At 34.3% G+C, this 20,959-nt stretch overlaps 3 protein-coding genes across 3 annotated transcripts in view; 2 read left to right on the forward strand and 1 right to left on the reverse strand.

Moving 5' to 3' along the window:
• Window positions 1–20,959, reverse strand: part of LOC125253453 (urokinase plasminogen activator surface receptor-like) — a 551,125-nt gene that overhangs the window by 103,673 nt on the left and 426,493 nt on the right. The gene's annotated exons all lie outside the window — the stretch shown is intronic.
• LOC125253443 (hydroxycarboxylic acid receptor 2-like) lies at window positions 4,537–5,394 on the forward strand. The gene has a single exon (XM_048167396.1). It carries the CDS (start codon window positions 4,537–4,539, stop codon window positions 5,392–5,394), a length of 858 nt encoding a protein of 285 aa, XP_048023353.1.
• LOC125253276 (uracil nucleotide/cysteinyl leukotriene receptor-like) lies at window positions 12,804–13,640 on the forward strand. The gene has a single exon (XM_048167196.1). The coding sequence runs from the start codon at window positions 12,804–12,806 to the stop codon at window positions 13,638–13,640; it is 837 nt and encodes a 278-aa protein (XP_048023153.1).

Genomic DNA, 20,959 nt, shown 5'->3' on the forward strand with positions numbered 1-20,959 from the left:
AACTAGATCCGAGAGATTTAGTAAATTACAGGCCAATCTCGAATCTACCTTTTCTGTCAAAGATACTAGAAAAGGCAGTTTCAACACAACTGTGCTCCTTTTTAGAAAGAAATGGAATCTGTGAGGATTTCCAGTCAGGATTTAGACCATACCATAGTACTGAGACTGCTCTCGTTAGAGTTACAAACGATCTACTCCTATCATCCGATCGTGGCTGTATTTCTCTATTAGTGTTATTAGATCTCAGTGCTGCTTTTGACACTATTGATCACAACATTCTTTTAAAAAGACTTGGCATTAGTGGAATTGCTTTGGCATGGTTCAAATCGTACTTATCTGACCGTTATCAGTCTATAGTAGTTAATAAAGAGATGTCGTATCGATCACAGGTTCAATATGGAGTACCACAAGGCTCAGTACTAGGACCGTTGCTTTTCACTCTGTACATGCTGCCCTTAGGAGAGATAATTAGGAAGCATGGTGTTAGTTTTCACTGCGACGCTGACGATACTCAGCTCTATATTTCCTCGCGCCCTGACGAAACCTACAAATTCACAAAACTAACAGAATGCATAGCTGACATTAAAAACTGGATGACAAGAAATTTCTTATTATTAAATTCAGAAAAAAACTGATATCCTAATCTTTGGACCAAAAACTTCCTCACGAAAAAACCTTGAATACTCTCTAACACTTGACGGGTGCTCCATTAAACCTTCGTCCTCAGTTAAGAACTTGGGTGTGCTCTTCGATACCAATCTTTCATTTGAAAGTCATGTTTCTAGTATCTGTAAAACCGCCTTCTTCCATCTAAAAATATATATCTAAATTACGACATATGCTCTCAATGACAAATGCGGAACAGTTGGTTCATGCATTCATGACCTCAAGACTAGATTATTGTAACGCTCTACTGGGTGGTTGTTCTGCTCTGCTTTTAAACAGACTACAGTTGGTCCAAAATGCGGCAGCTAGAGTTCTTACTAGAACCAGAAAGTATGACCATATTAGCCCAGTTCTGTCAACATTACATTGGCTCCCTATTAAACATCGTATAGATTTTAAAATCTTGCTACTTACTTATAAAGCTCTAAATGGTTTAGCTCCCCAGTACCTAAGTGAGCTCTTAATGCATTATAGTCCTTCACGTTTATTGCGATCTCAGAATTCAGGCCAGTTGATAATACCCAGAATATCAAAATCAACTGAAGGCGGCAGATCCTTTTCCTATTTAGCACCTAAACTCTGGAACAATCTTCTTAGCATTGTTCGGGAAGCAGACACACTCTGTCAGTTTAAATCTAGACTAAAAACACATCTCTTTGCTCTTGCATACACATAACACATTATCAATACATTAACATTTTTCAAATCCGTTAAAAGGATTGTTACGCTGCAATAATTAGGTCGGCCGGAACCGAGAACATTTCCTATAACACTAGATATACCTGTACATCAGAATAAGAATGGCATCTACGCTAATATCTGTCTCTCTGCTTATCCTGAGGTTTTCCAGGTGCTGGATCCAGGCCGTATCCAGATCAGATGGAGAACCTGTGTCTGGACCTGACTACAACGTAGCCCAGGAGACAATGGGCCTACAGATCCAGTTCTGGCTGCATCTATAATTCAGATTTTTAATCCCCGTATCCGCTTACATATATTTATATATAATCTATTTTTAATCTCTATAATAAAAATGTATAATTCAGATTTTGATCTCCATATCCATTTACATATATTATATATATCTTCCAAGGGGTTTTTTCCCTCCTAGGACTTTTTTCCCAGTGTTAGCACGCTGGGTTTTTCTCCTAGGGGTTTTTTTTCCACCCCTGGGAGTCAGCCGACATTGGCTTAATGTAGCACCATCTTGTATATGTTACATATTACCACGCTTGTTTGTACAGCTTATTTTTAACCACTTCCCTTTTTTCTGTGCTTCTAATATGTAAAGCTGCTTTGAAACAATTACCAATTGTAAAAGCGCTATATAAATAAATTTGACTTGACTTGACTTGACCGCCCAGTTCTTTTTCTCCTTAGCCCAGGTAAGATGCTTCTGACGTTGTTTCTGTTTCAGAAGTGGCTTGGTAGTCCTTTTGCTGGAGATGTCTGAGTGTGGTGACTCTTGATGCGCTGACTCCGGCTTCATTCTACTCATTGTGAAGCTCTCCCAAGTGTTTGAATCAGCTTTACTTGACAGTATTCTCAAGCTTGTGGTCATCCAAAGGTTGCTTGTGCACCTTTGCATGCCCAATTTCTTCCTTCTAGTCAACTTTGCATTTAATATGCTTTGATACATCACTCTGTAAACAGCCACCACATTCAGTAATGACCATCTGTGACTTACTTTCTTTGTGGAGGGTGTCAATGATTGTCTCCTGGACCATTGCCATGTCAGCAGTCTTCCCCATTAGTGTGGTTTCAAAGAACAAGAGATACCCGGAATTTATACTGTAGGGATGGTCATTTAAAGAAACTGAAATGTAAATATTCTAATATTTTGAGATACTGGATTTTGGACTTTCATTAGCTGTACGCTCTAATCAACAAATTAAAAATAAATAAATAAATAAATAAATAAATAAACTTTTGAAATGTTTTACTTTACATGTAGGGAATCTAGTATAAATGAAAGTTTAATTTTTTTAAAAATAATTTACAATAAAAAATGAACTTTTTCATGATATTCTAATTATATGACCAGCACCTGTGTGTGTATATATATATATATATATATATATATATATATATATATATATATATATATATATATTACTGACTTTGCAGCCTTTTCAGTGTAAATTGGGTTCAGAACATGTTAGTGTGACTCTATCATTTACTGATTATATGGAGAGATCTACCACCACAAACTGACTTATAGTTGCACATTTGTTTGTTCTAGTTATTTACACAGATTTATTCTGTATGTGTTATTCAGATATGATTGACATGAGTGGTTGCTTCTAATTTTGTTTGTTTTTGCAATAATAATTTCATCAATGACCCAGTGTCACCTTTTCCATGGTTTCCACAAAGATTACATCAAGCTTGACATTCTATCATAACACAGATACAGTATGATGTGGTTAGGTTTTTCTTTGTCATAATTTTTAAATGCTCAGTCTAACAATTTGCATATCAGGTGTTGAATAAGTGGCACCTGCTGGCCAGTATCAGATGTATAAAGATTGAATCTTTGATCATTCACTGATTTTTATCTGTGCACTTCATACTATGAAGATGGTTACTGAAAATACTTATGAATGTATTATTATTATTTTTTTTTTTAAGTTAACATTCTATAGAAGTGCACTGTTTTTTTTTTTTTTTCTTTAAATGTTTAGCTAGTCATTTTGAAACTCATTTTTAAATTTAAATATTTGCATATCAAAATGTTTGTGTTTTTATGGGATGAGAAGTAGATAAAGCCATGCACATTAATACTTGTGACAACTTTTAATTTACAATTGTATGTATACGTATAAATAATAGCACCATTTCTGGTGTCAGAATTAAACTGAAGGTCAGTCAGTTGTGGCTTTGAACAATTTAAGTCAAGTCCAATTAATCATTCTTATATTTATATCAAGAGGCAGTAAAAGTAATGGTAATGGTATCTGAAAAATAAAACCATGACATGATGTTATCATTGATGTTCTACACCTCAGACACTTCCAACTTAACTAATTTGCATATCATGTGACAAAGATGATCATCAAAATTGAAATAAACATTTTTCCATATCTGTCTCTATCTCCTGTCAGAAAATACCCAAATCCCTGAAACATATTCATATCTGATGTTTTATGTGACGTGTAGCAGATGAGGTCATATATTCTTGTGATAGCTATGAAGTCAGTCTACAAAACACAGTACAGAGAGACTGGATATTCGCTCTTCAGGTGATGAATTTCTCTTTTTGATTCAATTTCTTATTTTTTACCATCAATAGTACATATATTTTTTTTACCATTAAGTATCTTACTACTTAATTTATTTATTCAATTTGCCATATGTTGCTTCTCCATATCCTCTAGACGTCAAGTACATAGGGGGATGTAACAAATAATCAACAGTGCAATTGTGTTTATCTCCCCAAAGGGGTTTGGGACATTTGTTTAGATATTGAATCAAGTCAAGTCACCTTTATTTATATAGTGCTTTTTACAATGTAGATTGTGTCAAAGCAGCTTTACATTGATAACTGGTACATAATTTGGCTGCACAGCAGCTCTAACAGGAATGATTCATATAAGTGTGTCATAAATATTAGATTTTGTACATGATTGTCGACTATGAAAAATATTATTGAGTTATATATTAAAGAATTATTATAAGTCATTGAAGTGCTTTGATTATTTGAATGTAAATGGGTAATTTTAGAATTACAAACTGGGTTGTTCAAACTGGATGCGTTAAAAAATCTTCAAATCTTATTTTGAGTTCATTCACTAAGTCTGAATTCCATGGTTCATTTACGTTTGTCTTTTCCATTAAATCACAGATATGATGAAGATAAACGCGAAGGAGATGAACAACTATACAGTGAGCTTCACCACACCTGAAGCATCTACAAACTCCACAGCTGATTCTTTCTGGTTACTTGAAAGTCTGAAAATGTGTATGTTCAGCATCAACCTCCTCTTTGGTTTTCCTACACACTCCTATGTGATCTGGCTCATCGTAACAGGAACAGGAAGTGGAGTCGCATCAGAGTTCTTCAACCTCAATCTCTCTGTTTGTGAAATTGGTAACTGTCTGAATTGTTTGTTTTATATAATGTCAATTTGCTTTCAGAGAATCTCAAAATTACCACTGTTTTTACTAGGACTATTCTTCACTGGTCGTCCTCTGTTTCAGTGTCTGATCTGTGTTGAGCGTTACCTGGCAGTGGTTCATCCTGTAACCTTTCTGAAGTTCAAACCTCTCAGATATAGAGTGATCTGCTGCACTGTGGCATGGATAAATATTCTTGGCTCATGTTTCTGTTGCTTATTTATTGTCTTCACTAAAAATGGAGAAATGCATACACAGTTTTTTTCATTACAATTCCTACTGGCCATCTGCATCCAAATGTTTTGTCTTGTGGCTGTTCTCAGAGCTTTGAAGCATTCAGGCCCAGGAGAGAGAAGAAGAGAGAGAAAGGAGGAAAACCACATGAAGAAAAGAGCATTTCAAATCATTTTAATTACTACTGTGAGCATGACTATCATCTATGTTCCATTTGCTACAACAGGATTAATTACCATTCTAACAAACAATTATATTCATAAACTCTGGATCACCAGTCTGATTTGTTATGTTCTGGCTGGTTTTGTTCAGCCTGTTCTTTATTTGCACCGCACTTTGAAATTTTCCTGCCTTTGTTCCCCATATTGTGCACAATAAAATGGTGATATTTTAATAAACGATTTAATAATTTAATTGCTATTTTAGTCATTTTAATGTAATAATTGATAAACTTATTGACTGTTAAATTAAAATAATGTTATGCTGAATGTAGTTTTTTTTTTTTTTTTTTCTTATACTGGAAAGTTATAAATTCAGTTTTTGGAGCTGATATATTACTTTTTTCTGTTGCATTTCCTGTGTAGATATGCCTTTATGCAAGGTTCCACCATTGCACACTGACTTATAGCTTCATTTGGTTGTTTTTGTTATATTTTGTTCATCTGATAGCTAGTGATCTCATTACAAAAGTCATAAGGTGTTTGCATGTAAATTATGGTTTGAGCACACATGTATTCTCGTATGTTTGCATTGAATGATAACATGCATCTAAAATACATTTGATGTACAAATGCTTATTACGGATAACTTGAGTTTCTTATCTGTAATCAGTTATATTAATGACATATGCCATCATATTTATTCAACAAATTTGAGCTGTTGCTATTAGTCTGTTGATTATCCAAATAATAAAAATAAAAAAAAAAAACTTTATCAATGACCCAGTGTCTCCTTTTATATATAACAGTCAAATGATTACAATGTCATTCCAATATGACTGAAAGAGAAGAGTTTTTTTTTTTTTTTTTTTTTTTTACATGTACACCTGCACATGAATCAGACTTCAAATAACTTACAGCGAGCCAGTCGGCTATTAGAGAGACAATACCCGGAATCTAAACTTTCTAACTAATTTCATAAAATCTTGAGTTCGTCCTGATTTACTGATCTTGATGGTAACCCAGCTAGAAATTTGTAATGTTCTGGGAAGGTTTTCAGCCGCAAGTTTTATTTTTGCTCCCAGAAAGTAATGCTAAATGGTAGGAAAACATTCTCTAAAAACATTCTAAAATGTTTAGTGATAACGTTGATAGAACATTATCCCCTAACATTCTTATAAAGTGTTTAATGGGAAGCTTTCCATTGGCTGCTGGATGTGTACTCAAATGTTGCTTAGACTTCAAATTTTGGTTGAAAGTGAAAACCCAACCTTTGACGTTTGATGTTTGACGTTAAGCAACTCAAAAAACAGCATTACCAGCTTAACTTAAACCACTTTGACTTTATTTATGTAGTGTACAAAAGTTATTGTTGAGAATGAAAAGAGGTTTAGATGTTGATGTTTTATTAAAATCGCCATTATGGAGATCGGTGTTTGTCTTAGTTGGGCAGTTTGACCTGACATTGAAATGTTAGTTTTTGTTTGGCTGTTATAACTGTGTTTGTTATGTAAAGAACAGCCAAAGTAATTGTGATCAGATGATGTTGACTACTTGTTGATGATAAATATATGATCAACATAGTGGTCAGATCAACTGGTCTCATCCGGAGTCTAATCTATGTTATTAATTTCATATTTTATAATTGTGTTGATATTTTTCTACAGCATGACAACCAGCAGTGTTTTAATCAAATAATCTGTATGATTTAAAAAAAAAAAAAAAAAAACATCAAACAAAACAAATCACTGTATACAAATCATTTTGAACTACTGAGCCACTTAAACACACAGAGACATCAAGAATCAGCATATGAATCTCAACAATGGTGACATGCTTCATGCTGCAATGCATTCTGGAAGCCATGGATGAGTTTTGTATAGTGCACCCAGAATGCATTGCAGCATGAAGCATGTCACCATTGTTAAGAATCATACGCTGATTCTTGATGTTTGAGTGTGTCTCAATGACAAAGGAATTTTACTTTTTTTTAAATAATTGATATTATCTGATTTAAAACACTGATAACACTGATAGATCTAATACTGTAGAATCACAGAGTTGTTATGACAAATAATGTGAAATTAATACCATAGTTTAAATTGGGTGAAGTCAGTTTATCAAAGCACTATGTGATGATAAAAATGTTATTATCAACAAATAGCTAACCTGAGCACCTTTTGTTTTGCTGTACTTGCCATAATAAACAGTTAGACTTGGAGTTGGAATCTACAGCCAGTGTCCAAAACGTCCCTCTAAAAACTTTATAAGAATGTTAGGGGATAATGTTCTAACAATGTTATCACTAAACATTTTTACAATGTTTTTAAATAATGTCACCCTACCTTTTTTGGAGATTATTCTGGGAACAAAAATAAAACTTGCCGCTGAAAACATTACCAGAACATAGCATAATGTTCTCAAAACATTCTTAGAGCAATAACATTTTCTAGCTGGGAATATAAATAAACTTCAGCCATATTACAGAAAAGGGGTGTTTTAAACCCTTAAGCAGTAGGCAGCTCATTTCTGCAATTTAAATGAAGCATCCATTGAATGTAATTCTTGAATCTTCTGTTCCCGGAAGCGCTGAAAGCATTCAGTTGTAAACAGTAGGCTAACTATATCCAGGGCTGCCAACTGCCTGTGAACAATATGTCATGTAAAGCCATTCAATGACTATACAGCATGTTAGTTATCTGGAAAATGAACTCTAGAGAGGAGCATTTTGCATATGCATTTCTATTACACTACTACATTTATTATATTTTACATCATTAAAAAAAATAACATTATTATAAAAAAAATGCATTACGTTAATAATTGTATAAGAATGAGTTGTTGATTTTAACCTTAATAATAACACCAGCTGACAGGTTTCCCTGTATGTTTACAGCATTTGTTGAGAGAGATTTGTTTCATTGCGAAAAATTAACATATAGGCCCTACTGTATATGATGTTTAGCCAAATGAATTGATAATGAATCAAGATTAGAATCGAATCGCAAGCTTATGAATCGAATCACCCCACCTCCCCCATCAATAATTCTCACTCCAAGCTAAACTCAAAAGTTGGCAGGCCATCTAATAAGGGATGTGAAACAGATCCTATTAATAAACTGATCCTAGTAATAAATTGTTTATTTTTCTCTCAAAATAAATAATCGTTTGGTCTATGTGCACATCAATTTTATTTTCAAACTTTGATTTGCATGTCTGATGTTTTATGTGACATGTAGATTAAGTCAATATCCTTGTGACTTCTGTGAGGTCAGTCTACAAAACATCGCACAGAGAGACTGGACATCCACTTTTCAGGTGACAAAACTCTTCTCTTTTTCATTTCTTTTTCTTGCTTTTTTTAGTTCACAATAACAATGCCACCGTTGTCAACTTATAACGTCCAAGGGTTTGTGTCAAGTTTAATGCTTTAGCTATAACTACATTTGGAAGTGAATGTAGGCTATAGGCGAAGTGAATACTCTGTAATTTATAGATAGAATTGTATAGTCATTTACTGATAGTGATATGGTTTTCAATTGGGAATGGATAAAATATTAGACTAGATTATATATATTGGATGTAATGAACATACAGTGAACTTCACCACATGTGAAGCAGCTACAAATTCCACACATCAGTCCATACTGGACAGTCTGGAAATCTGTGTGTACAGCATCAGTTTTCTGTTTGGTCTTCCTACATACTTCTATGTTACATGGCTCATCATCACAGGAACAGAAAGTGGAGTTGCATCAGAGTTCTTCAAACTGTCTCTCTGTTTCAATGCTAATCCTTTGTTTTATTGTCTGATCTGTGTACCTGGCAAGGGTATTTAGTGTTTTTTTTTTTTTTTTAATGGTCGTAAACATTTTAATCACAAATCACTGGTCAGGAAATTAGCAAGAATTACACAAATACTGTAATTAAAATAACTTAGCATGGAATAGCCTTCTCCTATGTTTTCATTAAATGCAGACATCTTATTACAGAAAGAAGAGTCAGTGTTGTTCCACTCAATGTTAATGGCTTCAAACATTCCATGGGTAGTTCAAAAATGTCTCCAAGTTACTCAAGTCAAACTTTATTTCTAAAGCACTTTCAACACCACAATGTGGAACCAAGGTGCTGTACAGAAATAATAATTAAAAAAAACAAACAAATATAGAACCATTAAAACATACATCAAACTTACAAAGCATTTACAAAAGCTAAAGAAAACAAATGAGTTTTTAGTGCACTCTGAAATACACTAAGTGTAGGAGATGAGACACAGACAGAGGAAGGTCACTCCAAAGCCTTGGAGCTGCAACAGAAAAGGTCCGATCACCTTTTCATTTTAAGCTAGACCAAGGAACCATAAGGTGTAATGATCATTTGAATGCAGAGACCTATTAGATTGATGCAGACTGATTAAATCAGAAACATAAGCCATGAAAAGCTTTGAAAACATAAACTGTGGCAGCACTTTGTAATGAATTCTGTATCATACAGGTAGCCGGTGTAGTTTGATAAGCACAGGAGGTATGTGCTCTCTCTTCTCAGTGCCCATTAGAAGCCTAGCAGCTGAATTTGTACCAAATTAATAAACTCATTCTTATCCTCATTCTGTTGGCCAACCAACACTTAACCTCAGCCAAAAAAAAAAAAAAAAAATTCTTACAGAAACTGAATGGAAATTTTATCCCCACATTTCAGTGGTAAAATTTGAGAGTCATCAGCATGCAAATGATAACGAATACCATATTTTTTCGATACTAACTTTTCGATTAATTTGAGACCAAATATTATATCGGGTTCAAATCTTGGTTGTCTTAGCAGTGTGGGCAGGAGCATTGTCTAGTTGAATAATCAAACTTCCCACATTCTGCCAAAAACTTCATTGTCTTTGATGTTTTCTGAGACAGCAATGGCTTTTTAAGTAGTGGATTTGCTGAAATTCCTCCAGGAGGTCAAACTTATAAATTAATAATTATGTTGGGAAAGTTAAACTATTTTTAAATGACTGAATCAAAAAGGACTATCAACATTGTATCTGACTATACGATTCATCTAACGTGACCATATCTTTCTTTTTTTCCTGCACAGATTACAATATAAGAATATAAAGGGTAGAGACGACAAACAAAGAGAAGATGAAAAACTCTACAGTGAACTTTACCTCACTTGAAGCTTCAACAAACTCCACAACTCATTTCACTGGGTTACTGAACAGTCTGAACATATGTCTGTACAGCATTAATTTGATTTTTGCTCTTCCTATACACTCTTATATTATATGGCTCATCATTACAGGAAGTGGAGTTGCATCAGGGTTTTTCATCCTCAATCTCTCTGTTTCTGAGATTGGTATCTGTGTTAATTCTTTGTTTGCCCTACTTGATAGTACTTGGGTTTTACATTTCACACCATTAACATGGTTTTTATTTGGACTAGGCAACACTAGTCGTCCTCTGTTTCAGTGTCTGATCTGTGTTGAGCGTTACCTGGCAGTAGTTCATCCTGTAACCTTTCTGAAGTTCAAACCTCTCAGATATAAAGTGATCTGCTGCACTGTGGCCTGGATAATTATTATTGGATCCTGTTTGTGTGGCATGTTTATTTTAGCATCTTTCGACTTTTATATTTATATATGCATAAATTCGCTTAAATTCTTACTCTTCCTCTCCATCCAGTTGTATTGCTGTGTGGCTGTTCTCAAAGCTCTGAAGCAGTCAGGACCAGGAGAGAGAGGGAGAGAGAGAGAGGAGGAAAACACCATTAAAAGAAGAGTGTTTTATATCATTCTAATAACTACTATGAGCATGGCCATCACATATTGGCCATTTACTATCACTGGATTCTTTTTTATTCTGACAAAAGAGAATATGGAGCTACCTTTTTCTGTTAGTTTTATTTGTTATGTACTGGCTGGTTTTGTTCAGCCTGTTCTTTATCTGCACCGGGCTGGAAAATTATCCTGCCTTTGTTTTCCTTAAATCCCATGATTGTGATATTTGATCTATTCTTTTTTATGTCTGATACATTTTAATTATGTTTGAAAAATGTAAAATAAATACACCTTTTCCATATTGAGGATTGCCCACAGAGGTTATTGAATTGAACTCAACATTCATAACACTGAGAACCTTTTTTTCCCAACAGGGAAAAAAAATAAATAAATAAATATATATATATATATATATATATATATATATATATATATATATATATATATAAACACTGAACTCGGTCATGTGATCAGTGAGCGGCACCTGTGCTGGCCAGTTTCAAATGAATAAAAAAGTCTTTTTGAGAAGAAAGAATATTCACTGTTCAGGTGCAAGTTTTTTCTATGGGATTGAACATTTACTGTATGAAAAAAACTGTTATTCTCAGTTTTAAAGTGAAGGGTCAGTTGATTAACATTGTGTAAAAACATGTCTTGGTGCACAATTTAAATGTAAATTACTGGATGTCAGCCAAGTCAGAAGAAATTAAACTGAAATACAGTACAAGTACCATTGCATGCTGAACTGAAAATATGTATTCATAATATAGCACCTCACAAACCTCACATTTCCACTACAGAAACTAAAGTCTTATCTGATTTTACCCAGCAAACATTTGGAGGTTTAATGAAAGACATCCGTTGAAAAGACAACCCTCCGACACGTGCCATCATGGTTGAAAAATAGTTCCAAAATGAAATTTGAATGGACATCCTAGACTTTATCTTATTAATTAATTAAGTATTATATATTGAACTACAGGTAGCTAAAAGTCAAAGTAAAAAATATACATGCAACCCCAGAGAATTGTAGACATGTACAAACATATCTGAATGCATTTTTAGGAAATGTTCTGTGTTACACATTTTTACTGATTTATGCCATCCTACCATGACAATTTTTGGCCAGGGACACGACATTGCCGTCAGACAATGCTTGCTGGGTATAAACTGATTTTAAATTCAAAATGTTCTGAATAATTGTGAATACAGTCCAAATACTTTCAAATAAACATTTTCCAAATCAAAGTAAACTAAGAATACCAATAAAATCATGCTGAAATAGTTGTTGTGGTTGCTACCAGTTTGTTGTTTATCCAATAAAACTTCACTAGTGACGCAGTGTCTAAGAATTTGCATATCTTGTGCTTAATGTGACGTGTAGCAGATGAAATCAAGGTCATATATACGTCTTGTCTCTAAAACACAGCACAGATTTATGCACATCCAGAGAGACTGCACACTCACTCTTCAGGTGATAAACTCTTAATTATACCTAATTATTAAATATTTAATAATAAAAAAACAGTAGTCAAAATATATGAAAGAAAATTGCATGCTTATAAATTTAGGCTAAGCATAAATATTTACTATATATACAATCATATTTTGAAGTAAATTAATAATGGTATGGTCTGGTTATACAAGTTTAAATTAGGAACTTTGTATTACCAAGTAATTGTGTTATGTTATTTACTGGATGAATATATTTAAATGTTATGTTTACCTTATTGACTCTGAATCTGAATTAACTGGTTCATTCACAGTTTGCCAAAAAAACAAACAAAACAACAACAACAACAACAAAAACTATTATTTGGCTTGTGAGCTGCTGAACTAAGGAGACAAACACAGAGGAGATGAATAACTCTACAGTAAACTTCACCACACCTGAATCTACAAACTTCACGACTCATTCCTTTGGGCCGCTGGACTTTGTTGTAACCTGCATACACAGCATAAATTTCCTGTTTGGTGTTCCTACAAACGTCTATATTATATGGCTCATCATCACAGGAACAGGAAGGGGAGTTGTATCAGAGTTCTTCAATCTCAACATCTCTATTTCTGAGATTGGTAACTGTCTGAGTAGTTTGGTCTCTATGCTGACAATTTACTTTTCAAGTCTGTCATTTTTAATGCTGTTTCTGCAAGGACTAATGCTCACCAGTCGTCCTCTGTTTCAGTGTCTGATCTGTGTTGAGCGTTACCTGGCAGTGGTTCATCCTGTAACCTTTCTGAAGTACAAACCTCTCAGATATAGAGTGATCTGCTGCACTGTGGCCTGGATAATCACTCTTGGCTCCTGTTTCTATAGTTTATTTATCTCACAAAACATTCATGTCAAAACATGGTTCTACTCACTGCAGTTCCTCCTCTTCTTCTCCATCCAGTTGTTTTGTCTTGTGGCTGTTCTCAGAGCTCTGAAGCAGTCAGGACCAGGAGAGAGAAGGAGAGAGAGAGAGGAGGAAAACCACATGAAGAGAAGAGCGTTTCATCTCATTCTAATAACGACTGTGAGCATGGCTTTTATATATGTCCCATATAGTATCACAGGATTCTGTATAATTCTGACACAACAGAATATTCTCGTATATTGGCTCCCTGGTTTTGTATGTTATGTGTTGGCTGGTTTCGTTCAGCCTGTTCTTTATCTTCACCGAACTGGAAAAATCTCCAGCCTCTGTTCCTTATAAGATCTGCCATTGTGTTATTTTACTAGTTACTTTACTTTCTTAATGTTGTTTTAGATAACTTTGATTTAATAATTGATTAATGATTTGTTTATTTTAATATTAAATTCAGTTATTTTAGTCATTACATGTCATTACGGTTTTTCTGAATTGCTAAAACACATTTCTTAAAACCATCACTCATTTTCTCAAAACATTAAACACAAATCCAAATCTTCAAACTAATTTCACAAAACCTCTGACTCTTATGGCAAAATCAAACAAAGCTTTCAGATCATACACACATTAAGCAATATATAAACACTACAGATCATTAAACACTATTAAAAATGTAAAAACAAATATCCAGAGGTTACATGAGGTTACAGAAAAAAAAAGTATATTGTAACACAGTAAACACATTTTGCCATTACATAAAATGTATAGAAATCACAATATCAACCAATATTATATAGTATTGAATGTCTGTATATTCAGCACTTACATACTGCAAACATACAGCAGTCTAAATACAAAGACCTAAAAGTTCAAAGAAAACTTTAAATGAAGAGCATGTTACAGTACACTCAAAAAAAAAAAAAAAAAAAAAAAAAAACAGTCCAAAGTCAATGAGAGTTTCATTCTGCTTCAGCATCACGTCTTCATGTTGGGTCCGGTCTAAATCAAGTCAAGTCACCTTTATTTCGATTGCAGTTTATGCTACACAGATACTAGTATAGTATAGTATAGTATAGTATAGTATAGTATAGTATAGTATAGTATAGTATAGTCAATGCAGCGTTACAGTGATAACAGGTACATGATGATCAGTAATGCAAAGAGGGTTCATTTTGGCTGTACAGCAGCTCTAAAAGAAAATACCCTTGTGGAAAGAAAATATATTTCACTATATATGAATTATCAATATATTACATGATTTAACGGTATATTTGAAAATATACAGAAAAAAATATATTGCTTAAATATATTACAATATATTGAATAAGGAATTGTTGCTTTTCATATATTGAAAAATATGTGATAATATATTTACTAATATATCATAGTAGTATCTATTCAGTGTGTTATCAAAAGGTGTGAAGTATGACACAGTCATGAGGTTTTGTGTAGAACAGAGTTTGCTGTAATACAGTAAATGTTCTCACTGTACCATATGACCGAATCTATAACTGATCTTATAGACGTTACGTTGGTATATGTGGTTTACGGGGACTCTCCATAGGAGTAATTATTTTATACTGTACAAACTGTATATTCTATTGCCCTACACTAACCCTACCCCTAAACGTACCCATCACAGAAAACTTCGTAGATAAGGAAGAAGGAGGCGGGAACCGGCGAACGTTAAAAATAACTTTACAGTTTTTGCCTGTTGCTTGAACACTAAAGACCCATGCTTAGACTAAAGTAACACAACTTGAAGCTTTTGTTACCATACCTCAAACACATGTACCCATACCTTAAACAAAAGCGCTGCTTTGCACTGTAGTTGCAATTCTGCAACACACTTACTCCTTTATGCAACACACTTGGTCCTGCATACTACACTCTATTTCATACATAAGACACTTCGTTCAAAAATGAAATCTCAGGGTACCATTGGGAAAACACATCTATTCAAAATACAACACACATTGGTTAATTGAAAAGTTGTTGACACACACCTCAAAACTCTTACTTACAAAACTGAACACCAATCAGCCAGCTACAAAAAGGCCTCAGTGAAGCCATTTTGAGAACTTTGCAAGCATGGAGAGCAAGAGGTGGAGGCAGAGGAAGAGGAAGACAAAGAGAGAGAAGAGTAGGACATGGTCAAAGAGGCTATGCATGGAACAATATTTCAGATGATATTAGAGCAATGGTGGTGGATCAGAACAGTGACAGAACGAGAGAGGGAAGAGAGGAAAAAGAGAGAAAAAAAAATTCTTGGTCCGGTTCCCAGACACACTGCCGCTCGGTCCTCAGCCAGCCGAGAGGCTCTTCCTCGCGGTGCCATGCGATGGTACTGGACGCTCGGTGGACGGCTCGATCCTCCTCCGCCCCCTGGCGGCCAGTGATGGCTCCTCCGGCTGAGGGCAGCCGGCGGCGACTCCTCCACTCCCTCCTGGATGGCAGCCACCCCACCTCGTCCCAGGAGCATGGCATCGAGCTCTCCGTCCCACCTGTCACTAGGCTCCAGCACCACCGCCTCGGGCAGCCTCTCGCGGTCTTCACTCCCGCGCTGCCCGACCTCCGCAGCACCGCAATCCCCTTCAGCAGCGAGGGCTCTTCGACAGTATGTCCCTCCTTCCTCCCAGGTTGCGGCACCAATGTAACAAAATTCGTAGATAAGGAAGAAGGAGGCGGGAATCGGCAAATGTTAAACATAACTTTACAGTTTTTTCCCAGTTGCTAACAAGCATTGTTCAATATCGAAACCACATTTTCAAAACTCTTCACACAGTCAGCGAAACAGAAGTCAATGCAGATCAAACTGTGAACCATTTTTCATTGCTTTCAGACAAAATGCATTCAGTGACCACACTTTTCAAAATTCAGGAACTCTTTTCCCATTCGTACTCCACAACATGCAAAATACTATGTATTTTCAGCACATTTTTCTAATGCTAGCACACTGCATTCACAATGATTAAAAACACATTCAAAACAGAATGATGGCAAATTCCAAGCATTTATGCAGTAATTATTTTAAAATATTCTCAATTTTATAGCCAAAAAAAAAAAAAAAAAATCATATTTTTGATTATTGATGTGATGTTGATGATAACTTGTGGCCAAATGCAAGAGAGAGAGCAGACTAGAACCATCACTGTAATTTACTATAATGAACAACTACACATGTTGTTACAGTAATGTGTAGAATGTATTTTATTTATTCTTTTTTATATTATCATTGCAGCCCTGGAGTTTTTTCCCTCTTTTTTCACTTTTTGGTTATGATTTTCAAGTACTATATTCATATAAATTATTATTTTTTTAAATTCATTGGTGTTACAAATGCTTTCAATAAAGTGAAATTGTGTTACAGTATTTTAATGACACTGTGTCACTTTTCCTATATTGAGGGTTTTCACAAATTGCTATACTCTATTTTGATATGCTAAAGGTTTACTTGAAATGTGACTATTTTAAAATAAAACTCTCACATCTAATACTAGTATAATACCAACAACAACAAAAAAAGTACTGTTTATAATAAGCTATTGATACTAATGCTGCTTAGAAATGTGCAATTAATGAAAGTCATCAGTTCACGTTTAGTTTGATATATGAACTTTTTTTAAACTTACATTTGTTTATTTACATTATATTTGCTTTTCTAATGTGTCATGTGACGTGTAGCAGAAATCAAGCACACATATTCTTGTAACAGCAGTGAAGTCAGTCTACAAAACACAGCAGATTTAAACACATCCAGAGAGACTGGACATTCACTCTTCAGGTGATTAACTCCTCTTAAAAACATTAAATTTTCTATATGAAAGTATACTAAGTATTCTAAAACTATGCGAACTCTAAAAAAAAAAAAAAAAATCTGACGCTTTTTTTTTATGTTTTGGTCATTTGGATTTAAATTGGGGCTCGTAGAAGTACATAATAGAATGTATTTTTGATTTGGCATTTTTGACAACGTTTCATTCAGTCTGAATTATGTGAAGTTTGTTAGTTAAATACTGATTAACTGACAGATATAATGGGACCCATTCCTGAGATTGACCCATTTATTACTGTATTAAACTTAATTCAACTAATTTTGAGCGTTCTGTGTGAACCTGAGACTGTGTGAGGCAAATGACAGATCAGTATAATTTTGAGCTTTTTTACATTCTTTATGTCTTACAAGTTTTGCTTGAAATGTATGTGGCCCATTTTAGCTGTTATGTTCTGTAAAAATGGGACAGCAGATAAATGGCTTTTGATAAAATCAGAATCTCTGCAAATCCTAGCATTTTTATGCAGACCATGAATATATCACTCAAAATATTTTATTTTAAGATGTGTATTTGTTTATATTATATATTCAAGTAAATCATCCTTGAACCCAGTAATTATTTTATGTGCTCTCTAATTCCATGAGACCTTAAGTTAATGCACAAATTATTTTTTGTATTATGTTTCCCTAAAAATATAAAACTCTGCATGCAAATTTAGGTTCATGTAGCCTATTATCATTTTATTTTTTTTTTCCAATAGAGATGAATAACTGTACAGTGAACTTCGCCACACCAGAAGCATCTACATTCTCCACAACTCAGTCCATTGGGCTAATGAAAATTTTGGATCTTTTTCTGCACAGTTTCAATTTCCTGTTTGGTTTTCCTACACACTCTTATGTTTTATGGCTCATCATCACAGGAACAGGAAGTGGAGTTGCATCAGAGTTCTTCAACCTCAATCTCTCTGTTTGTGAAATTGCAAACTGTCTGAACATTTGGGTCTATGTAATTTGTTATTGGTTTTCAAGTTTCACAACATTACAATATTTTATGTTAGGACTAGGCATCACTGGCCATCCTCTGTTTCAGTGTCTGATCTGTGTTGAACGTTACCTGGCAGTGGTTCATCCTGTAACCTTTCTGAAGTACAAACCTCTCAGATATAGAGTGATCTGCTCTGCTGTGGCCTGGATAATCACTCTTGGATCCTGTTTGTGCTGCATGTTTACTATAGTCTCATGTAAATTTTATATATATGTATGTTGCTTTTCGATTCAGTACCTACTCTTCTTCTTCATCCAGTTGATTTTCCTGGTGGCTGTTCTCAGAGCTCTGAAGCAGTCAGGACCAGGGAGAGAGAAAGAGCGTGAAAACCACATGAAGAGAAGAGCGTTTTATCTCATTCTAATAACTACTGTGAGTTTGGCTATTAACTATATACCATTTGCTATCTCAGGATTGTATTACATTCTGACTTATCTGTATTTTCAGGAACAATTTACATTTGGATTTTTTTGTTATCTACTCGCTGGTTTTGTCCAACCTTTACTTTATCTGAACCGGGTTGGAAAACTCTCCCGTTTTAAATCAAACATTCAATTGTTTTGTTTTTAAAAGTTAAACCACCACACTTCTTTCTTTAAGAGCTTAAGAGTTTTTCTTATGTTAATGATTATGACACCAGAACAATTTAGTAGATTTAATGAAATGTGTCTTATCTACTGTCTTTGCAGTCTAAAGTGGCTCAGAACATGTTACTGTCTTATAGTTGTACACTGTATATTGAGTGTGTTTACCAGATTTAGTTATAATAAGAGGTTGCTGTAGATTATGTAATAAAACACTTCATCAATGACACATTGTCACTTTTCCCATATTGAAGATTTCCATTAAGATTGAAAGGAAGGAAAATTAAAGCTTGGGGTAATATTCATTTGAAAGTGAACTAATCCTTTAAACTTGACATTGACTAGTCACGTTGACATGGCCAACAGAGGGCGCAAAAGCATGTTTTAAAGGGGTCATGAACTGTGTTGGTTTATTGTTTTATAATGTTTCCTGGGGTGCACTTATAATGTTAGTATGCTTTTTACATCCAAAATTGTCATAATTTATAAATAAAAGGCATTTTTCCTACCCTGATTTTTGCCCTCTGGTTTGATCGCTCTGTTTTAAGGGGCGTGTCTGCTGTGAGACTTCAGTGTAAACGCCCACTGCTGTGATTGGCTGACATCTTTGCATATGAAATGGTCAAGTATTACTCTCTCTTTTAGTGTGTTTTTACTATTACAGCTCTCAAGGTTAACTAATCATGAAAAGTGTTGCATTACATTTGGATCTGCGGTATATTTAGATCGTGGCATTAAAGGTTTCAGAGATGAACACTGCATGAAAGCAGTGATCTCGTCATTACAACTCAATTTCTGCACTCTAACAAATGCTTTCATCATCACTAACAGTGCAAACGCGATATAACTAAAAGTTTTGCGCGTCAGTCACTGATAAACTCGCGCTGTTTGATTGACAGCTTCAGCGCGCGCTGCTCCAACGATTACAAAGGGGCTTTCTTTGATCGCTTTCTTTATATAATTTAATCACCGTTAAATAACAGATTAACTGTTACTCACATGTTGTTGTTACTGTCGAGCCCAGGTCCTGCACAATATTTTGTAATCATCAACGGCATGTTTATTGCTTGGCAGCTCGATCTGGTTTAGCACCACATAGGCCTATGTTACTTAGGCCAAAGAATATACACTAACAAGAAGCGACACTCAGTAGAAAGTTCCATTGAAACTCCGGCGCCCAGCAGCAGCCCTGCGTTTCCGCCATTGTGTGGTGAAAGCGATTCGCAGTCCACTAGTTTCTATGGCAATATCAGCTGCTTTTTTTTTTTTTTTTTTTTAAACATACATTAATGCTGAAATCCAACTTGAATGATGACAACACAGAATAAAATACTATCACTAGTGATCATCAAATCCTTTTTACAGTTTACTTTACACACTTTGTGTTTAAATCTTACACTTTTTTTACAACCTTTGTAAAAACATTATTATAAGATAATTATGTTTGTAGCATGATCCATTAAAACATACAATATATTTCAACTCAGACCTAGTGGTCTGTAAATTTCTTGTATTTAACCATTGTTCTTGATACACGTTTGTTATAGCAAAGGAAAAAAAAGAAAAATCTCAGATCAGCTGATGTTGGTCACTTTTTAAGTGATGATAGTCATCATAAAGTGGTCTGACTTACTGGTTTTTAAGTTGTTTAATATCAGTTGTAATTTAAAACACCAAAACTTCTGCTGTAATACTACAAACAAATTTTTATGCAGAAAATGTTTTGTCAAGGTCATGCAGACTCACAAAGACATCAAGAATCAGTGTATGAATTTCAACAATAGTGACAAAAAAATTCAGATCAACTCACGTCACAAAACAAGCTACTAAAGTCACAAAAAAGCTTTGCTGTTTGACCATTTTTTTACGCTTTTAAAGTGAAGGTATTTGATCGTAATAATTCAGGAAATACCTGTAGCTAAGCATTTTTCGGGTTATTTAAATAGGATATTTTTCTTTAATTCGACAGGGTTTTTTGGCTGCCATTCATTTGACAATTTTATCATTTAACTGTTTTGTTACTGTTTAATTACTGATTATTTTTGTAATTTTACATACATTTGTTTGTAATTTAAGGAAACAGAAAAAAAAAAATGTGAATTACTGTAATTGTTATTTTCCATAAAATTAGGATTTTTTTACAGTGTAGGAGCCATACAATTGATACAACTGATGACTTAATTAAAAAAAAAAAAAAAAAAAAAAAAAAACTGTTCTATTGTGCTTCTGATTTGGCAGTGAAATTGTGAAGATGTGA

Source organism: Megalobrama amblycephala, linkage group LG18 (assembly GCF_018812025.1).
Source record: "Megalobrama amblycephala isolate DHTTF-2021 linkage group LG18, ASM1881202v1, whole genome shotgun sequence".
Taxonomy (NCBI): Eukaryota; Metazoa; Chordata; class Actinopteri; order Cypriniformes; family Xenocyprididae; genus Megalobrama; species Megalobrama amblycephala.